Consider the following 20,789-nt stretch of genomic DNA (forward strand, 5'->3'; position numbering starts at 1 on the left):
GGTAAAGCATACATGGAACGCCACAATAAAATGGCTGGAATAAAATACCCCTTTTGCTATCTTAGATGACCCCACTCTTGCATTGACGTGTTCTCCCTACCATGACAAAGGTGGATAAAGGTGGAAAGATTTCATGTAATCCATGGACACCAGTGAAGATCACGAATCACTGAAGAAAAAAGGTTCAGCGCACTGTTTAGTGGGTCTAGATGACCCAACTCCCAATGTTAAAGTGCCTAGGATAGCACAAGGGTTATAGGAACATGTGTGCAGAATATGGACTGGAAACCCCAAGGTCAAAATGGGAAACACCTCCGAAGGGGGTAGAGAATGAGAGGGCAAAGATCCTGTGGGACTTCCAGATCCAGACTGATAGGATGGTAATGGCGAACCAACCAGACATTGTAGTGATGGATAAAGAACAGAGGAAAACCGTTGTGGTGGATGTGGCAGTGCCAAGCGATGGGAACATCAGGTAGAAGGAACATGAGAAACTGGAGAAATACCAGGGACTCAGAAAAGAACTGGAGAAAGCCTGGAAAGTGAAGGTGACAGTGGTGCCTGTGGTAATTGGAGCACTTGGGGCAGTAACCCCCAAGCTAGAGGAGTGGCTACAACAGATACCTGGAAAGACGACAGACCTCTCAGTCCAGAAAAGCGCAGTGCTAGGAACAGCTAAGATACTGCGCAGGACCCTCAAGCTCCCAGGCCTCTGGTAGAGGACCCGAGCTTGGAGGAGAAACCACCCGCGGAGGGTGAGAGGGGCGTTTTTTTAAAATATATTCGTTACAGTTACACACACAGACACACAGACACACACACACGCACATATATATTTATATATATATATATATATATATATATATATATATATATATATATATATATATATATATATATATATATATATATATATATATATATATATATATATATATATATATATATATATATATATTGATGTGCAGAATCAAATATTACAAACAAAATAGTAAATAAATACTATGGGAAAGTGTAGCTTTGTACGTTTTTCTTAAATAAAAAAATAAGCAAAAGAATAATGAAATAAAACTACTTTAAATGGAGCTAATTACAACCAGTCTCAGGTGTTTTTATCTTAAGCCTATTTCAAGATGAACATCCTCTGTTTTCTCAGTTTTTTTTTCCTATATATTTTTGGTTATCTTTTGTGATATGGCTTTATTTTGACAAACTTTCTTACAATGCTTGCCAAGCTAGTAGATCAAAAATGCCCTTTGGTATATTTATTTCGAGTAAATATTTATTTTAAGGTATTTGTAATTGAAAAGTTTGCTAATAATATAGGAGTTTTTAAGTTTTCAAGGCAAAAATCCTCAGAAATTCTCGTTCTTTCTTAACGAACTACACTTCCCGCGGGTACTGAGGCAGAGGCAGCTACGGGTGCCCGGATGGATTTGACAGGCAGACACGTTGAAAACGGCACAGCGAAGCTGGGGCGCTCAGCAGACAGAGAGCTTCAAACGCAGAGGCGCACGGTCGATATTCGCCTCCCGCATTCTGGGGAGTCCCGAGGCTGTCAGCAGCAGCGCTGCGCGGGGCTTCAGCGCGGGCATGTCAGTGCCTTCAGCGGGAAGAAGAAGATTGTGACAGAACCTCCTTTTTTTTTTAAATGTTTTTTTTTTCACCTTAAATTGCCTCTCTTTTTTTTCTTTCTTTCGCGTTGTGGGTGCAGAGATTGATGTGAGGGTTTTCTGTTGAGACGGTGGCGCACGGCGGAGAGCAGGGGCAGCGTTGCCACTGAAAGTGGGAGGACACTTGCTCCTCCGACGCGGGGAGCTCGCATGACGGGGAAATGCTGCTCGCCAGCGGCTGCGTGACCCGGGTGAGAAGAGGAGTGAGCACCGCCACCAGCCAGCGCTGACACCTCCAGCGCGCAGCGGGAGCACCCCCCCCCTCCCCTTCTCCTCCATCAGACTTTCCCTCCCGGTAAGTACGCCTTGTATGCATATCATAAACCATTATTTAAATCCCACTGTTGACTATTAAGACAGCTGTGCAGCACACATCTGTCTGCACTTTCCTCTGTTTTTTTCTCCAACACAAACCCGGTTGCGCACTGCTCGTGCTGCTGGGTCATCTTGGCTTAACTGTAGGCATGCAGCGTGTGTAGTTACAAATGAGATGATGATACACACAAAGACGCACACACAGACACACAAACAAACAAAAGCCCACTTGCGCAGTTTGGTTGAATTAGCACGCAGAAAACCTTGTAAATCCCCACCTGTTTTTTTTTCCTCCTTCTTTTCCTCCAATGAGAATTTTTGGCGTTTTTATCACCCTGTTGATAAGGCAGCAGCACACACCTTTTTCTTTTTTCATTTATCTGCTGTCTCCACAGGGCTTTACCTGTGGAGGGACTTTTCTGATGCAGAGCAGTGACACCTTGCAGATGTTTGGGCTGTGAGCCCAAACCCCTGTTGGTGGACTGATATTTGCAGACCTGAAGAGCTCTTTGGGTCTGCATGGCAGAAATCAGGCAGCAGCACATCCTGCAGTGGCAGCAGAGCCGGTGTCGTGGTCATTATCAGTACCTCTGTGTGGTCCGAGGAGGGGGAAGGAGAGGGATTAGAGGAGTCCACATCAGTGGCAGCTGACCACCTGAAGGCCCCTAAGAGCAAGTGCTGGGATGCAGGTGGCGTTAGTATGCAGAGTGCTGCTCTGTCTGCCTGTCTGTCTGTCTCACACAGACAGTCTCACGCTCTCAGCCACTGATTGAAAGCTGAGTTTTCTCATTTGCAGCCCCCACTTGGACATGATGTGAAATTTCAGCACTGTGAGTGGTGGAATGAAAAGGAAATGGTCTTTCCTTGGCATTCAGCCTCTGACTGAAAGACTTGTCTTAAACGTGTTGTCGTGCAAAAGTGTGGGTCTGTATGTGTCACAAACAGAGAGAATGTGAACATATAACAGCTTAGGCCTATTGTGCTTTCTACCTGTGTGAGTGGGGCTAGTTGTCATAGCAACGGCCTTGTAGCTCAGTTGATGTTCCTCCTGTCCTCATTGGCAGGGTCAGCACACCTAGCACATCTCAGATCTGTGTGCGTGCGTTTGCACGAGGACGCGCACACTTGCCAAGTGCGTGCGGGGAGCATACCTTTTGTTTGCACATTGCTGCAGTTTGTAGGCGTGTTGGTTGACGGCACAGCCAAGCCGAAGTGTGTGTGTGTGTAACTATGTGTGCGTGCTTTGCAATGTCACAAAGATACACTCTGCTGATATGACAGCCAACAGCTCAACCAATCACCTGTTTCCTCTCTCTACCAATCAGCATGTCAGGTTGCTGTAGTCAGACGCCCTCTTGATATGGACGTTGTCATGGCGATAGGAAAGATGGACTACAACATATATGTGTGCACACACATATACACACACACACTTTTTTGGACGTCCTGTGATTTCCTTTGTAAAGTTCTCAATTGAATTCGTGATCATGCAACCTGTTGAATCTGGAGGTTTGTTTTAACTCATCACAGAAGAGGGGGAAGTTGGTTCACCCTTAGTGCCCCAATCTAGACTCTATTTATCTTCTTTTGGCTTAAATAACATCAGTTAACCCCAAATACAGTAACAATAGAAATCAAAAAGAACATTTTTCCAGTGCTTATCTTCTCAAAATGCAAGAAAAACAACCTTCAACTAAGCTTCCCTGTTGATTTACCGCCCAGCTTCCATGCACTCACTGCTGGCTTTGTGAGCCTCACCCACCACTCTGAATATTCACAAAAGAGAAATATCACCCCTTCTTTTTAACAAATACAACAGATTCAAATTTTTTCAGAACTTTAAAATCGTCCCGAACATTGCAGAAATTGATTTCTGGTGCAGTTTCCAGTCTCCACACAGGAGAAGAAGTTGGTTGAGCTTTCTTAAGGATACGCCTTAGCTGTCAGCAGATGGCTTGGAGAACACAGTGAGGATTATACTGCAGTGCTGTTAAAAAAGACAAAGATTTTTTTTACATATTAACCTCTTCTTTTTCTCCTAATTGAAACTATATTTTTGAGTACATTAACACTTTCGATGTTTGCTGCAACTCCTAACAAGACTAATTAGGTATTTTTTGACCCGGATGTTAGGAATTCTGTTATTTTTCCCGTATTAATTTAAGTCACCTGAAGTGAAATAGATTTTCCCACAAGCAGGTAAATGTGGCTCCACTCCCACACACACACTTGCACACAAACACACAACAGCCATTTAGCATTAGTGTGAGCTGTGTTTGTATGCTCCATTCTGTCACCTCCCACACGATACATTCATAAAACGGCTCCTCCGCGCCAAAGGCAGTGACTCAAAAGAAGCGCCCCCCCCTCGTCTCTCAATTCCTTCAGCCTCCTCTGCCCCCATTCATCACTCTTTTTTTGTCATTCCCTTCCTCACCTTCTTCTTCTGCCTCCTTCCTTCCCCTTCCTGTGTGTCCTTCCTCACCTGGCTTCTCTTTCTCCTTGTCTCCCTGACTAACACCCCCCCCCCCCCCTCCAAGTGAGGCTGGTTGCAGCCGGTTTGAGTCTGACAGCAGAGAGGAAGAGCCGACCTCTCACCTCTGGAGGATGGAGCGAGGCAGGAGGAGAGGGATGATGGAGGGCAGCGGGATGGATGGAAGGAGAGTGAAGCCGCGAGAGGTCAAAGAACAGGAGAGATTTGCAAAGGCACTGGAGGGGTGGTGTGGGGGGGTGGGGGGTGGAGGAGGGCTAGAGATAGGACAGAGGGGTCAGGGAGGAGAAAAAGTGATAAATGAAGACGGAGCAGGGAGGTGGAGGGGAAAGGAGGGATAGATGGAGCGCGTGAGGGGATGAGAGAAAAAGAAAGACGGAGTGTGAAGCTGCTGTGTACCTCCCTAACAAGCTGGACAGAATCAGCTCAATTATTAAACAGGGGCGAGAGATGGGGAAAACACGCACACACACACACACACACACACACACACACACACACACACACACACACACACACACACACACAAGCATCTCCTCTCACTGTCTGGTAGTCAACACACACCTGCTGGCACACACACACACTCACACCAATTTGCAGACCATTACACCTTACAGTGAGTTTGATTCTTGTGAGCGTTCGTTTTTGTTTGTTAGAGTTGTGTTGTGAAAAAATATGTCTGGGTATGTGTGTTTGATAACAGTGAGTCAGAGGATAAGCAGAGAACCCCCTTCCCACCCACCCCACAAAAACGCACACACACACACGCACTGCAAGCTAATTTGACTTCAGTGCAGTTTCTGTGTTCCACCAGCGTGGCTTCAATGTCGTCCCATCAATATGAGCAGATAATCAGAGCACTAAGGGGTCTGTCTATAAATCCCAGCCGTGAATACAGTTTTCACTCTACCTCTCCTCTGCCTTCCTCCTCATCCTTCTCCATCCTCGCTTCTGCTTCTCTTTCTTCTCTCCTTTTTCCCTCCTTCTCTGAGGAAGTGTCTGCCCCCAAGGGACGAAGAGAATCGCTACCTTCCAGGAGAGATTGTGTGTGTGTGTGCGCGTGTGTGTGTGTGTGTGTGAGAGTGAGAACACACTTCCTGAGAAGGAAAGGGAGTGAAACCAGGGGCTGTGGAGGGGGAGGAGAGAGGAGGAGATACGAGGGAAAGACAGAGAGTAGTCAAGAAGAAGGGGGAAGATGGATGAATGCACTGCGCACTGTGTGTGAGAAAGAGGGATATGGAAAAGAGATGCAGGTAGAAGGAGAGACAGAGGGATGGAGGGGTATCTTGTTCTCTCAGCAGAAGTCATCATTCCTTAGAGCGGTCACAGATGTGCTCCTGCCTCATTGTGTTGGAGTCTGAACGTGTTGCTTCGCTCAGACTCGGGGGGCCAAGAACTGGAGGGGTAGACTGGAGTGGCGTCGGTGTGCGGCAAGAGGTGTGCATGTTGAGGTTGTGGCTGATGAGCTGTCAGTTCCTACAGTTGGAATGCTCACAAGGCGGCCATTGTTGTTCAAACAGCCAGCAGTCTTCTCCTTGGCAACGGGCACTGCTGCAGCGTTTCCCACAGCAACTGTGGAACAGGAGTACGGAGGGAAGAGGAGGAGTCAGGAAGTCAGGGCCGCTGCACAGAGGCCCCTCTCCAACACACTGGCCTCAAGGTCTGAAAGCACGCCAGGGTCCAAGCATTCGACTCGTGCGTCGGACAGCACATGTGCTTTTAAAGTGGTGTGTGCTCTGTTTGCACCTAAAATACTTGGTCAGGACCTCCTGTGCTTGCATGTGTTTTCAGTTGTTTCAAAACACATCCCCGTGTGTCGTTCTTGTGCACACATGTGCTCACTCCTGTTCCCAGCTGGTGCAGTTGGTCACATGACCTGCGTGAGGACTGAGCCTGCCATCAGCAGCGCCAGGAAACTGCCTGCAGGAGAGGTGGGGTGGGGGTGGGGGGTGTCGGAGGGGACTGAAGATGCAGGAGGGGTTGCTGTGTTGTTGTTGAGAAAGTTGGAGTTGGAGGGGGCGGCGGTTTTGGAGGGATCAGAGGGGGAGCAGTGAGTAAGACAATTGGTGTGAGTCTGAGGAAGGAAGGGGGTATTACTGCTCTCTTGTCCTAAAATAGCATTTATGTAAAATGATAGGAAAGACAGGTCGACCGCAAGAGTGGGGGTGTGGGAGGTCCTGATTTTACGTTAGGAGCTACTTCTTCCCGTCCCCTGTGTGCATCCTTGGCTGAGCTGCCAGTGGATCTGCTCCGTGTGAAGTCTGAGCGTCTGTCTGCCTTTTTTGTTTGTCTGCAAATGTGTGTTGATCTCTCCGTGTGCACGTTTGTGGTGCGTGCGTGAGCTTGCTCTTGGCAGGAGATGCAGCACACACACTGATGATGGAGATCATTAGGAATTTCCTGCAGCTGGGGAGGTAGTGGTAGTTTTCTCAGGGTGGGGGGGGGAGGGTGGCTGAGCGGGGAGGTCAGAATGAAGGAGATTGTGGATGGAGGGGATGAGGTTTGGTTGGTTACTTTCTGATGGACAGCAGCTCAGAACCACAGCTCTGAGACAGTTTAAGTTGGAAGAAAATGCGCATCAAGGCCGGATGTGGAGCTAGAATTTGGATTGTCCCATTTGAGGTCCTGTAGTTACAAAACAGTGCATGTTGCAGTATATGTTGCAGTATATTCTTCCACCGAATCTAACCCACTTATTCTACAAAAACAAAGCAAAATAATAGTTGAAAAGGATCTGGTTGATTGAGTTGACTGGTTTCTTCTGTAATGCAACCCAACACCAGGCAATTTTTTAACCTCAAAATATATCCACAACAATGTGCATGACACAGCACTATCAGAAAATAAAACAGCCTATCGGTAAGGGGAGGAATTGTTGCCTAATGCTGTGTACACATTTGTCACGCAATCAAGAACACGCTAAACAGGCATTCATAAACACGCTTTTAGCATACAGTGTTCACACTGGACTGTCACTAACCAATACTTGCGCAGTTGGAAGAGCCTTGATGTGAAATGTCGAAGTGATGCAAATCTTGCGAATCTCGCTCAAGGTTTTTTCTTTCACAGCTCTATTCCGATGTATGAAAGATTTAGTGTCGCAATTATTAATTTCTTCTTCACAATCCATTTTTAAACGGTTGGCACTTTTAGGAATTAAAAAGGACGGCATCCATACGTCACAACAAAGTCTCTGATTGAACTAAGTTCAACTGGTTTAACTTTCAATGGTTCGTAGAGCCTGAAAACAGACGTAACGACCCATTCAATAAAAAAAAATCATGTTTTTGTTGTTTTGAACATGTTCTTGGTAGCATTTTTCTCATGATGAAGGACATAAATAAAGTAATTAAATAGTGATGCATCAGTTGCAGTTAAAAAGCTGCTGTTTTAAAAAAAGCAAAAACTGAAATGCCTTCTGATGGATCCACTTATAGACAAATAGATCCATGAACGTCCTCATTTTCCATGTCTGAGCTGGCATCTGGGTCGAAACTGAACGGCTGGATAGCTCCAATATTGGTTGCCATTTTTGTTGCACTGCTAGTGTGAACTTGGAATTGTGAGAGGCTGTAAGCTAGCGGGAGAGAATGTAAACAAAGGGATGATTAGTCGCCCTCCCACACACAAATCAGAGGCGAATTTCTGATGAATTTCAGACGCTCTGGAGAAAATATGTCTTAAGAAAACGACTCAGGCTTTTTGATTTTCGCTAAAAATGGCATAACGACAATTAAAAGACCACTGGAAACACTTTTACCATAGATACAAATATATTTGGACTTGCGTACCGGAGCATAAACGTGAGAGTTTTCAACGTGAAAACCTGCAACGTGCATTTAAGTTCATTTATATAGACTTTTCATTGGATGAGGTCCCTTGAATGCGAGTTTCCTAGCCCTGTATGCATTTAAATGAAATAACACACAAAAGCAAGACAGTTTCAGGCAATCCAGATACATTTCGTACAAAAACATGTTTAAAATAAAAAGGAAGAGCTACATCTGATTAAAAGAGAAAAAGGTTTTACTAAAGAAGATATGAAAGGATAAAGAAAAACTAAAAAGTAATATAAAATTCATTTCAACATTTCCCAAAGTCTCCTCTAAGTTGCTGTCGGTATAATTGAGACTTCTATGTTTTTTTATTTTTTTTGTTTGCACCTTTGAGCAACTCTGACAAAATGATGCAACAGCTGTGGGTTCTCAGGCGCCTCGACTCCTCACCCCATACATTTAAAGTTTACAACCCTGTCATCTATTTGTGCACCGTCCTTAACCTTTTAAGGTGCCGCTCCTCCACATTGTTCTTCATATAAAGTTTGACTGTCAAAACAGGTTGATGTAGTTGAAGGGAACAACTTTTCCTTAAAATTTCTTACAGAACTTTGGAGCTTTTCTTTTTCCTTTCTACCTCTGTTGTAGTTTAAAGTTTTTAATTCATTTATCTTTTTCTCAGAAGACTCTCGAAAGGTTTGATGCGATTGGAGCAGGAGGTGGATGTTGCATCAGGGTTTTAGGTGGTTTGGAGGAACGACACCACTGATGCTAGCTGCATTTCCGCGCAGTGTCATTCAGTCTCTGCGGACCCCCTGACCCACTTCCCCCTTCCCACCTTTTCCTCTCTTCTGGCCTCACCTCGCACACACTTTTGCTATCTGTCTGTCCCCCGCCCCCCCCATCCTCTTTCTTATCTGTCTAACCCTCTTGGTAGAGACCCCCCCCTTTTCTCCTCACCCCCTTCTTTTTTTCCTCTCTCCTCTATGCCCCCCCCCCCCCCACCTCATGCTGTTTCACTGCTGCTGCCTGTCTCTTAGCAACAACTGCACACCCGTTAGAGCTCACTGAGTGCTTTTTACAAACACACCCAGGAAGACACACACTACCAAGCACACACGCACACACACACACACACACGTGTGCACAAGTAAAGACATGCACGTACACACAAGGTCTACTTCCTCATTGAGGATTTCTGCTGGCAGGCCTGGGAGTCTGCAAGTCTTTGTGCCAACAAGGTAGATATGAAGAAAGTAGATGTGCCAGAACAACTACAATGTACAGAGTCATTGTGCCCCCCTCCCTCAACTGAACACACCAGGACAGTCTCCCAAACAGGAAGCTGTCCTGAACACCCTAACGCGTACTCTGTGGCATGTCACCTCTTCTTATGTGCGCACATGGAAAAAACTTTAAGAAAGTTAAACATTTCCCAAGATCAAAACTGATCAAGCAGTATTCTTTGGAGAGCTTCTCTTTGTGAAGCTGTTTCAACGGATCATCATGTGGGAGCAGAGCACACCATCGGCCGCATTCACCAAGACAATGCTGCACAACTGTGTGTTCCCGAGCCTCAGAGCCATCCACAGCAAAATGCACCAAAACACGTATGATTATATTGCGATGGCGGCTGATGGATGCCAGGAGGAGTGTTTTGCTCAAACAATGAATCATGGCGGGATTGATTGGCTCGAATCGAAACCCTGTCAGGATGCCCCCCGCGGAGCTCAGGAGAGGGGCATTTGCATGTGTGTCTTTGTTTTTGTGTGTGTCCGTGCACAAGTGCATCCGCGTGTGTGTGCCGTGTCTGTCTTTATGTGTAAATCAGTGTGTGGGAGGATGAAGCTGCGGGGGTATATTTGCATGTGTGTGCTGGTATGTGTCGCTTGTGTGTCTGGGAGTGACAGTGTGTCCTCTTATGTGGAAGCACATGTGATGCGATGTTTAATTAAAGCATGTGCTCCTCTCCGTCTCTCACAAAGTGGTCAGATGAAGCCCTAATTAATGAATCCTGTTAATTAGACCGTAGAGAAAGTGAGAACGGGAGAGATGGGAGTAAGGTGGTGGGCATGAAGGGGGGAGAATGGGTGAGGGGTTAAAGAAATGTGTGTAGTGTGTGTGTTAGGCTCCATGCTTGTCTGTCCCAGTTGTGTCATTCCTCAGAGCAACAGAGGTTACTCCACTTCATGTGTGCAGACCCAAAACTCTCCCACTCTTACTCTTTATCCTCCTCTTCAACTTTGTCTCCTTCCTCCCCAAACTGTCCGCCTCTGACAATCCATTCAATATTGATTATTCCCCGTTTTTTTCTTTCACTTTCTTGTGCTTCTTCTCACCTTGTCAGCGTTCTTCTCCATTCATTCAATCCCTTCTTTTCTCCCCCTCCTTTTCCTCATCGTTTTCTATTTCTTTCTCTTGCTCTCCGTCCTCTTTTCCTCCCTCCTAATCAGAGCCATATGTTGGAGAGGGAGGCAGAGATCTGACAATGGATGTAATTTTCCTGAATGTGGAGTGCGTGCTACAGTGCTGGAGCCAGCATTTCTGTTTTCAAATGTAGCAGGCGTGTTCGTGTTTGACCAGCTTGCAGTCACATGCATCTCCACGTGGTCCAATTATTAAAATAAAAAATCAAACTTCTTTCCTTTTTTGAGTGACACAGAAGAGGTGTCTCTCGTCTCCTTTGGGTTTCCTTTACATTTTCAATCACTCCTGTCTTTGTGTCACCTTCATCTGTTCATCCTTTAACACCTTTTCACTCATTGCTTCTTTGCTACCCCCTAGTGGCACTGATCGTTGACACAACACAAACCGATCCAATTAGGTGTTGCTTTATAATAGAGTTTCGATTGTCTGGGCGATTTGTGATACTTTGTGAATTTGTTGATTTTATTGCTGCTATTATTTCATGTAAAGCATGTGCATTGACACTGAATTTTGGCGCAGCTGAAGGTATGTGTCCAAAACAGGCTGCACACAACATGTAAGCCTGTCAGTTCTGATCAACAGCGTAGATCTAAATACAGTTTAACGCCTTTCAAGTCTCATGTTGATTCTGTTAAAAACACATAAACTAAACTGAAATCTTGTTAAAAAAAAAAAATTAAATTAAAATTCAAGTCACTCCTGGAGTTTAGTGATTGCATGATGGGAGATGCAGCCAGCTCCAAAAAACTGGTTCTTGTCTGGCTTGATGCGCGGTCTGACATCATATACTAATCTCCTATTCTCTTTTTCTTTCTGCTCCACCTCCCCACCGTTCTTCAACCCTCTGTCCCTTCCTCTGTCTGTCTTTGTGTCCTTCCTTTTCTTGCCGTAGCAACCATGGGCAAAAGACAGAAGCAGAGGGAAGAGAGAGAAGTATGTGAGCTCTCCACTGCAGTATTGATGACCCAATGATCCCCTGCAGAACAGAGCCAGTCAGGCAGACAGAGTGAGGCTCAACCCAGAATCAAAATCAGTGCCTCAGCCTTTTCGGTAAAAGCATCCGACTGAGCAGGATATGAATGGTAAATGTAATCTAATGTTGTAATGCTGCTGTGTGGGTGGCACAGTTAATAAGACAGGGTGCATTATAGAGTCGGTTTATGGCCTGCTGCCAGATATGGTAACAACTATCTAACAAGTAAATTTCCATCTGGGCTGCAAAAGTTAGATTTGTATGTGCTGGATGTTAACTGGCGTGTAATTTATAGATAGACATGGTTTGGATTCAGGGATTTTAATTCAGCTGAGTGATGTCAAGAAACTTGTAAGACATCCCTGGTTGATTTTATCACCCATTTCTATCCCTAGGTGGGTGAATCTTCTGCTCTTTCCAGCTCTAGAGGACACATTCCTACAGGAAATACTCATTCACAAGATCTGGAAGCAACTTTTACTGTTTTTGCCTTACAACCAACTAAACTTTACACTGAATGAGCGGCCTGTCAGGTCATCTACATCCAGGACAGCCTGGGCCTTCAGTGGGTTGCAGTGAAACCTGGCCTGAGGAGGGGGTCTGTGCAGCGGGGACTAAGAGGCTGGAGTTACCTGAGTTCTGGTCTGAAGAGCTCGTGCTGCAGAGGGAGTTCCAGGATCACTCCTGTGATGGACTGACAGCCACGACTCCAGATGACATTTCCTCCACCCCTCCGTCTGCCCAAGCCAACGGCGTCCATCTGCAGAGGAGGTTTCAGCATGGCACATGCTGGCAGAGGGTGACCGAGACCCATACGACTGCGGAAAGCAACACATTTGAGTACACACCCAAGAGCATGCAAACACACATGGACCCAGACGTGCACGCGCAGGCTTTTCAGCACACAGATAATTTTGGACATATGGAAATTAGCTCACATCCGAGTTCCATAAGCTCAGAAATGACCAAAACTCTCACATCAGAGGCCATGCACACAACCTCATCTCAACCTTTGTCACTTGCACTTGGCAATCATCCTGCCTCCACCAATCAGCTGGCAGGCCCCGCGCGGGTTGAGGAGACAGAGTCCCCCTCGACCCTTTGTCTAGCCCCAAACCCAAACACAGACTCTTCTTCTCTCCCTGCAGAGACAGAAAAGAAATATGCACTCCGCAGCTCTGGCCGTCCTCGCTTCCGCTGTCACCTGCGCAAATCCTCCCGCCTGCGCCGAAGCATAGACGAAAATGAAAAAAAAGAGGGGAGAGATAAGGGAGGGGACAAGGAGGAGGAAATACTGAATAAGAAGATCTGGAGGGTTAAAGAGGAGGCGGTGGCTATTGGTAATGAAAAAGAGCATCCACCTGTGGAGGTTGTTCTACCCACACCTACCTGTCACTCCAATGTTGCTCTTCCTTTATCCACACCTAAACCCGTCCCCAAAGCTCTGCCTAAACCTGGACCCAGACTTGGGCATAAACCAGGTCCTAAATCCAGATGCAGACCCACAGTGAAACCTGCCCATAAACCAGGACCTAAGAGTGTAATGAGACAGCGTCAGGCAGCCCAGGCGATCTACCACCAAGCCGCTCCTCTTCACTCATTTACATCCTCTGGCCCTGCACCTATGTTGACGATTAAGGAAGAACTGGGGGTGTGTCCTCCCAGCAACAGCAGACGAGGACGTTTTGTTGGTGTACGTTTTCCTAATGTTTCTATGCCCTTCTGGTTCATTGTTAAAGACCCACTCCAATGAAAATCGTGGTTTTTGTGTTCTTTCAACATGTTATTGCTAGTGAGGCCGGTTAATAACATAATCGCGTTTGTGGTTCAAGCACCACTTTTGGCATGGATGTACCTTAGGATCGCCTCTTTCAGAAAAGCATGCTAGCCACAAGAAATCCCAAAATAATAATAATATATATGTAACATAACATTAATAGTATTCTGTAGGTAAAATACTGCATTTTGTGCATTAACAGTCCATGTTGGGACTGGGGCAAATAGAAGTTGAATATTTTTGCAACAATTAAATGTATGGATTTTTCTCGTGGCTAACATGCCTTTTTGGAAAGAGGGGATACTAAGGTACATCCATGCTAAATTTGGTGATTGTACCACAAAATGCACGATTTATCTAAAAAATTGACCTAACCAGCTCTGCTAAAAGCATCTCTCTCTCTCTCTCTCTCTCTCTCTAGGATATTTTTAATTTAAATTTGCATTTGTATATTATAGACATGCATGGATGAAACTTGTGTTTTTGGTATTTTTAACATGTTCTTGTGACATTTTCTCCTGATGGAAGAGATGTTTAAAAGAAAATCAAGATTAAGATAGGATATCTGAGTAATTTTTATTCAAATTTATTGTGAACCAGGAGCAGATGAAAAAATGCTGTTGGAAAAAAACCTGTAGCTGTGACTTAGGTGGTTGGGTTATGAGGGGCTGTAAGCTACCTGGAGAGCATGTTAACAAAAGGATGATGGGAAATGAGGCCAGGCTTACTCTCTGGCAACATTCCCTTCCACAACTAAGATGGGAGTTTCTAATGAACTACTGGTGCTCTATAGAAACTATGTAAAACAAAGATATTTTTTATTTATTTTTTCTTAAAAACAGCATAATCATAATTAGAAGAAAACTGAGAATGCTTTTAAAATAGATCAAAAGATAAACGGAGTGGGCCTTTAAAACTATCCGTGCTTTTATGACACAGAAGCATGTAAGTGCTATTTACTCCTGCATTTTTTTAACTGTTTTCTCTGCTTCTCAGGTAAGGAAGATTGTTGTCAAGGTGCCACGCATTCCTGTGAGCTTAAGCCGCAGACAGAAGAGCTACAAAATTTCCAACGTGGAGACAGTAACAGGGGTGGAGAAAAGTAACGATAGCACTCTAGAGGGCTCTGACGCAGTCCGAGAGCCAACTGCTCTTCTTCGCATGAAGAACAATGGAAAAAGTGTTATGGTGATGTTCCCCCCTGGAGAACTGCCAGTTATTCTCAAACGTAGGAGAGGGAGACCGCCCAAACAGCCGGTGCCAGGAATTCAGGTGGAACCTGCAAACCCGGTGGTAGCTGGTGCTTCTGGAGAACAGCCTAAAAAGCCACGCAGGCGACGTCGGACTAAACTCCCACTTCCTTATCCATCCTATGTGAACGATACAAATGATGTGAAAATAGAGTATGGGGATGTCCTCTCCAAGCTGGCGTTTTTAAACCGCCAGCCTCCGACCACCGGTCGCTGCTCCCCTCCTCGCTGCTGGACACCCAGTGAGCCGGAAAGCTTTCATGTCCCTTTGGAAAACCCAGGAATATCCACCCTGCTTCACAGACTCACTGGATATAGACGTCCACGAGGCAGCAGAGGAGGTGGCATGGGAAGAGGTGGAGGAGCAGCTGGAAGGATTGGGGGCAGTGAGTGCAATAAAAGCACATTCAGTGACTTTTTTGAATCAATTGGAAAGAAGCGGAAACTGGGCCCACTGGCGGAACATGGGTTGCCCAGAAAAAGGGGGAAGAGTGTTGGTGGAGGAGGGGTGGGGAGGGGAGGTGGTATGGTGGGAACAGAGCTGGGGATTGAAAAAATTGTTAAAAAGAGACGCATGAGAAAAAACGGCGTGCTTAAAGGGGTTGGGATGTCCATGGGGCAAGAGTGGCCCAATGGAGCAGGAGGATGGGGGAAGGAAGAGACTATTCATAAAGAGAAAGGTTTGGGGGGTTTTCAACTCTGCAGATCTTCAAGGGGTGGCTTTTCGTCTTGCGAGGTAGGACTGGGAGGTGTTGACGGCAGCCCAGGTGGAGGCAGAGGTGGGGGACCAGCTGGGGAGGACACACAGGGTCTTTTTGCTGGATATTTTCGGTCGCTGCTCGACTCAGACGACTCCTCTGACCTGTTGGATATCTCTTCCTCACAGTCGGGTCGACAGAAAGCTTCATCTACGTCTGGATATGAGCCATCCAGTCCAGTTGCTGGCCACAGCTGGTCTCCTGCATTTTTGAAGTGGAACAATAAAGGAGCAAGTTCTGGCATTGAGGGGTCAGCTCAGACTTACTGCTCCACAGCCAGGACTCCTTATAGCTATGGAACTATAGCCCAAACATCCCCCACCACTTCAACATATCCCAAATCTACTCCCCCATCACTCTCACATTCCCCCAGTTCCCCCCATCCAGCATCGTATGGTCCCTACACATCGGGCTACTCCTGCTCTTCTCCTGCAGTCCCACAGAGATCCTCAGACTGCAGCTTTGCTTATGGTGGTAAGACCCCCCCTGTCGGTCAAGTTAGTTACTCTAATTACCACGCAGCAGCCAAGCGGGGCTACGGTGGATATCCGTCAGCGAGCCATTCCTCCTTGGTGAGGGGGGAGTCAACAGGACCCACATCACCTGGTGGAGTAGGGTATATGTCATTGGCTAAAGGCAGCTCCTCCTTCCCAGAGACTTACAAGCAGTACAACTCCAGTCAGTGGAGCTACAGGTAACACTTTCATTATAGTGTACTTTTTCTACACTTCACATACAAATATTTATGTCATAAATTCACAAATGAGATAAGGAATTATGATACGAAGAATTCTGACAAATGACTTTCTTCAACTGCCATAGACTTCTGTGTACTGGTTATTTTTTATAGGCTAATATGCTCTGTTTTTTTCTCCAGACACAGTGGATGGCCATTGGACAGCTTTGGGTCTCAGTACCATGGCTTCAGTGAATATGGCTCCAATGAGTCAAAAGACATCCTGGATATTTCCAACTACACCCCCCAGAAGGCCAAGCGACAACCATTTCCAGAGAGCCTGTCGGAGTCCTCATCTGACTCCTCCCATCTTGGCTCCACGGCCACCGTCAGTGCCCCCAGCGCCCCCAGTGTCACATACAAGCAGAGTGAGGTTGCTTCTGTTAGCGGTGAAAGGGGTCAATCAAGCCTGTCAAGCCTAGAAAAGTTAATGATGGATTGGCACGACAGCGCCTCAGGACCATCGTACAGCTGGAGCCAGAATGTCCTTTTTCAAGGTGGGGGAACAAGCAAACCTGGCCGAGGTCGCAGAAAACGCGCTGAATATCTGCTGGAAAAAGAGGGAGGTTCTGGCTTGCATTCTGATTCCCCGTCCAGTCCCTCCCCTACACCTACTCCTGGACCAAAGCGCGGTGGTGTTGGAGGTCGAGGCAGGGGATCTAGAGGGGGAAGGGGAGGTGTATCTTCTTGTCAAAGGGAGCGTCCGTCGGGGTCCAAAGGCAGGGGGAAGGCTGTCACTGCATCAGGAGTCGGACAAGTAGTGTCAGCTGGAGGTCCAGAGGGGTCTGGTCTGTTTCATGAGGGGTTGGACTATTATAGTGGAGATAGTAGCAGCCTTTCTCCTCTGACTACTCCAAACCCTGCTCCACCTTCCAGCTACCTCCAGGAACCCTGTGAGTACCCCTCTCCTTATTCAGCCAACCCCTCCACACCGTCCTCTGAGGAACGATATCCAACTTTATACCCTGGTGAGTCCTGCTCTTCTCTTTCACCAAGTGTCTCATCTCCTCCTTATCCTCCTAAGCCCACTCCGCCTCCTCAGTCTTATCACCTCGCTCCATCTAGGACCTTCTCACCTTCATGCTCCCCCTCACCACGTTTAACTCCCCACTGCAGCACAGCTCTAAGCCCTTCCCATCGTCCCCCTCCCAAAGACCTCCAGTTTTCGCAGTATGACTCCCCCAACTACTGCGGCTCCCCCTACTGGTATGGACAGACATCACACAGCAGCAGCCCCAGCCCTCACTCAAACACCATACCCGTGCATACGCACTCAAGTCCTCATGGAAACACCCATGCTAATTCCCACGCCAGCCCGGCTCCACATCCACAGGCGCACCTGACTCCCAGTGAGACGCATCCACACAGCGCACAGCTGTGTGGACACACGAACATGAGCTCACACACCAACTCACACCTCCAGAGCAGCCTTCTCACCCACTCAAACAGTCAACCCCACCACAACACGCACCACCCATCACATTCACACCCAAACCTTAGTCCTGGCCTGCACTCCAATGCAACCCCTGCTCTTTACGAGGAGCGCAGTCCGCCATCCACCATGACTCCCAACAAGCGGGATCTGACAGCCCATGCCCTGAGTACAGGCCAGGGCCCCTCGCCTCTCTCCCCTTACCCCAAACCTCCTCTGGACCCCTCGACTCACCAGGAGGACGCTAGTGGCTATTCCCTGCCCCATCAATCCTACCAGGGCATAGGACATCGCTACCCCTCCCAGGTGACTCAGGGTGGAGGGGTGTTGTGCCAGCTTCTGGACACAGCCAGTGATGACAGCTTCAGCGTCACCAGCCTGTAACAGCAGGTGAGTGGATATGACAGCATTTAGCATTTTCTAGATAACCATCCAAACCATAACATGCATTGACAGAAAAGATTTAAAGAAGGTTGTTTTTTTTCCAGATCTAAATAAGGGACAAATTACTAACAGGAATTGACAATTAGTGATTAAAATGAGTTTGTTGTCCAATTATTAAAAACAGATAATCTATTATTGACAATAAATTTTTGATTTCAGTAAAGCCACTAGCAAGAACCATAACTTTAAAGTCATAAATTAAATTTTAAATCCAGAATTACAGGAACTACAGTAAATTGCAAAACTTTATGTAAACTATGACATTTTTCCTCAGAATATAAAAACATTTAGGTTTAATTTGTAAATTAATTAAAAGTAGATTGTTTAAGAATATGTCACTTTGGCACTAAAATGTTTAAAAGTCTGTTTTTACTTTGTCCTTTTTTTCGAAACAAAAAAAAACAATAAAAAAAAAAAGAAACACTGCGGCACATCTGGCCAACAGTTTCTGCTTAATGTGCTCTGTGGATTTGTCCACACTAGTGCATGTTTTTGTTTAGCACACTTATCAGCATATCCACCTCTTTCCAGAAGAGATTTTTAAAACTTCACAACACCACAGAATTGACCAATTACTGTACAATATGAACATGTTTGAGTGAAACCAGAAAGATCCCAGTCTTTGATTAAAGGCAGAGTTGAGCATCACTGCGGATCATGCCACGAAGAAATGAATAGAGCAATGAACGAAGTTCAACCTGAGCTCCAATGACACATTTTCTTTAGTGTTTTTGCTCCATTTCATTCAGTTTCCCTTTAGAGATGTGTTTTATTGTTGTTGTTTTAACTTGATCATGTAATTGGGGATCGACAAACTGGTCAGGGAGTGTGACAGGACAGTGGCTTTACGGAAAGGTGTCAATGTAATGTTATTAAATAAAAAAGGGTGATCTGAAGATGATATTGTAAGTTTATAGGAAAAGGTGTGCAACAAAACATCACAAACAAGTTTATTTACCATGTTATCTTGTAGTATCAATAGATGACCACGTCTTTTTTGTTTTAAAATACTGCACTCCAGCCTTTACTGCTATCTTTTTAATTTCTTCTGTCTTTTTCTCTGTGTTTTGACCCCCACCCCCCACCCCCACCCCACAGGTGCGCATCCATTTCAAGCTTTTACAGATTTGCAAACATTTCTTTCTTTTTTAAAGGTGACTTTCTTTGTGAGAGACTGTGAAATGAAGGGTGAGAATTTAGCTGCCAGCTTTGGACACTAAAGCTTTAATTCTCCAGCACTGACAATCAAGATCAACCCACACACCCAAGCATGTACAAACACAATAACACACGCAAAAGATGCATGTGCAGATTAGACAACTACCTAGCCATAAACACATGAAATCAAATGTGAGCACCCTCTGCACTGGAATGAGAGAATGGCCAAGAGGAGCTGACGCACTCGTGGACTAAAGTACTTTTTTTTTGTCCATTTGAGTCTCTCTGTATAACTTGCAGTATTTCACCAAATCTTGCCATTTTTTGTTCTTAAAACTGTTTTTTTTGTTGTTGTTTTGCTTTTATGTGGGTTTTTTTCTGTTGTCTCCCAACTTCCCCTCCTCTGCTAAACCAGCAACCATATTCTGCACTCCGTTCATTTAACTGTCTTGTGCCACAATCGAAGCCGTACCTGAGCCGAAGTACAACTTTTTAAAATACCACGAGCCGAGCCGACGTCCTGCTCTGTGCGCTCCTGTGTCGTGTCTCATACGAGTATGTCTGCTCTTGAAATACCAGCATCTGTACATACAACTCCAGCTACAAACCAGGGGGCCTCTCGTTGCTCCAGAGGCCTGTCATCTATGTGTGTTATGCCGTGGTTTCTCTGCTTTGTGAGGAGGGGGAGGACTGCAGTATGGAGACTCAACATCCTGTGTTTTGCTGTTTTCGCTACAAGGAAAGGAGACATTGATATTACGCAATGGCCCCAAAGAGACTTTTATTTTCTGTGTTTAAATGCAAGACGGAGGACGCATTTTGCGTGACTGCACTGATGCATGTATTTGTGTGCATATTCTCTATCTGTGTGTGTGTGTGTCTGCGTGTGCGTGTGCGTGTGCTAGCCTGTGGGGTCGAAAGGAGTGAAACTCCCAAGACGCCAACATTTTGGCGGGGCCTTGTTCATTTTTTCACTCTCCCTTCTTTTTCTGTGGTCTTGTGTTGTTAGGTGGTTTTTGTGATGAACAAAAAAAAATTGTATATCAGTCTGTTAATATCATGTATGTATCTAAGGTGAAAAATATTTAAATACACATAATGTTCTTGCCATTGGTAATACTGTCTTCTTTGAGCTTTCTTATGAGATCCAGAGCGGTGGAGTGCGTGCCTGCGAGTGCGTGATTTGCAGCCTCCATGAGTTTTGGGCTGTCTGGGACTGAGCAAGCGAGTTCAGTTAAGGACAATGTTTGACAGGGAGGGAAAGGGGAGGGGAGGAGAGGAATGGATGAGGAGTAGAAACTCTGTGCAAGATGTTGGAGGGGGAAGAACAAAACCAGACTGAGAAAATTAAAAAAGGGTGTCGGAGAAGGTTTTTTTTCAAAGGCGCAGAGACAAAAAAGATGCACAAAGCTGACCCCCCCCCCCCCCCTCATCCCAATAAAATGGAATAACACTGAATCAAAAAGCAAAAGACGCCGGTGTCTCTGGTCTGAAAGGAAAGGAGTGCTCAAAGCAAAACTTACAGCAAACATTGTACATCTGCGCATTGTGTGCATGCGTGGATGTGCCAGCCAGACAA

General features: G+C 45.9%; 1 protein-coding gene across 3 annotated transcripts; it reads left to right on the forward strand.

The window, feature by feature from the left end:
* Window positions 1–1,438: 1,438 nt before the first annotated feature.
* ahdc1 (AT hook, DNA binding motif, containing 1) lies at window positions 1,439–20,320 on the forward strand. Of its 3 annotated transcripts, XM_011481193.3 has the most exons (6): window positions 1,439–1,968; window positions 11,575–11,764; window positions 12,051–13,348; window positions 14,429–16,134; window positions 16,318–17,998; window positions 19,151–20,320. In XM_011481193.3, the coding sequence occupies exons 3-5, from the start codon at window positions 12,173–12,175 to the stop codon at window positions 17,990–17,992; spliced, it is 4,557 nt and encodes a 1,518-aa protein (XP_011479495.1). In that variant the 5' UTR covers window positions 1,439–1,968; window positions 11,575–11,764; window positions 12,051–12,172; the 3' UTR covers window positions 17,993–17,998; window positions 19,151–20,320. The 3 variants fall into 3 exon arrangements, with proteins under 3 accessions (XP_011479495.1, XP_004074397.1, XP_011479496.1); XM_004074349.4 differs by lacking the exon at window positions 11,575–11,764 and having other exon boundaries at window positions 1,828–1,968; XM_011481194.3 differs by lacking the exon at window positions 1,439–1,968 and having other exon boundaries at window positions 11,596–11,732.
* Window positions 20,321–20,789: the final 469 nt, after the last annotated feature.

This window comes from Oryzias latipes, chromosome 11 (assembly GCF_053564925.1).
Source record: "Oryzias latipes strain Hd-rR chromosome 11, Olatipes_Hd-rR_3.1".
NCBI classification, from domain to species: Eukaryota; Metazoa; Chordata; class Actinopteri; order Beloniformes; family Adrianichthyidae; genus Oryzias; species Oryzias latipes.

Bases quoted from the DNA above. Each gene is read 5' to 3' on its own strand.
- ahdc1 (XM_011481193.3), top strand. From the start codon at position 12,173: ATGAGCGGCCTGTCAGGTCATCTACATCCAGGACAGCCTGGGCCTTCA. The intron at 13,349-14,428 runs GTACGTTTTCCT...TCTGCTTCTCAG, and splicing joins GACGAGGACGTTTTGTTGGT to GTAAGGAAGATTGTTGTCAA. The intron at 16,135-16,317 runs GTAACACTTTCA...TTTTTTCTCCAG, and splicing joins TCCAGTCAGTGGAGCTACAG to ACACAGTGGATGGCCATTGG.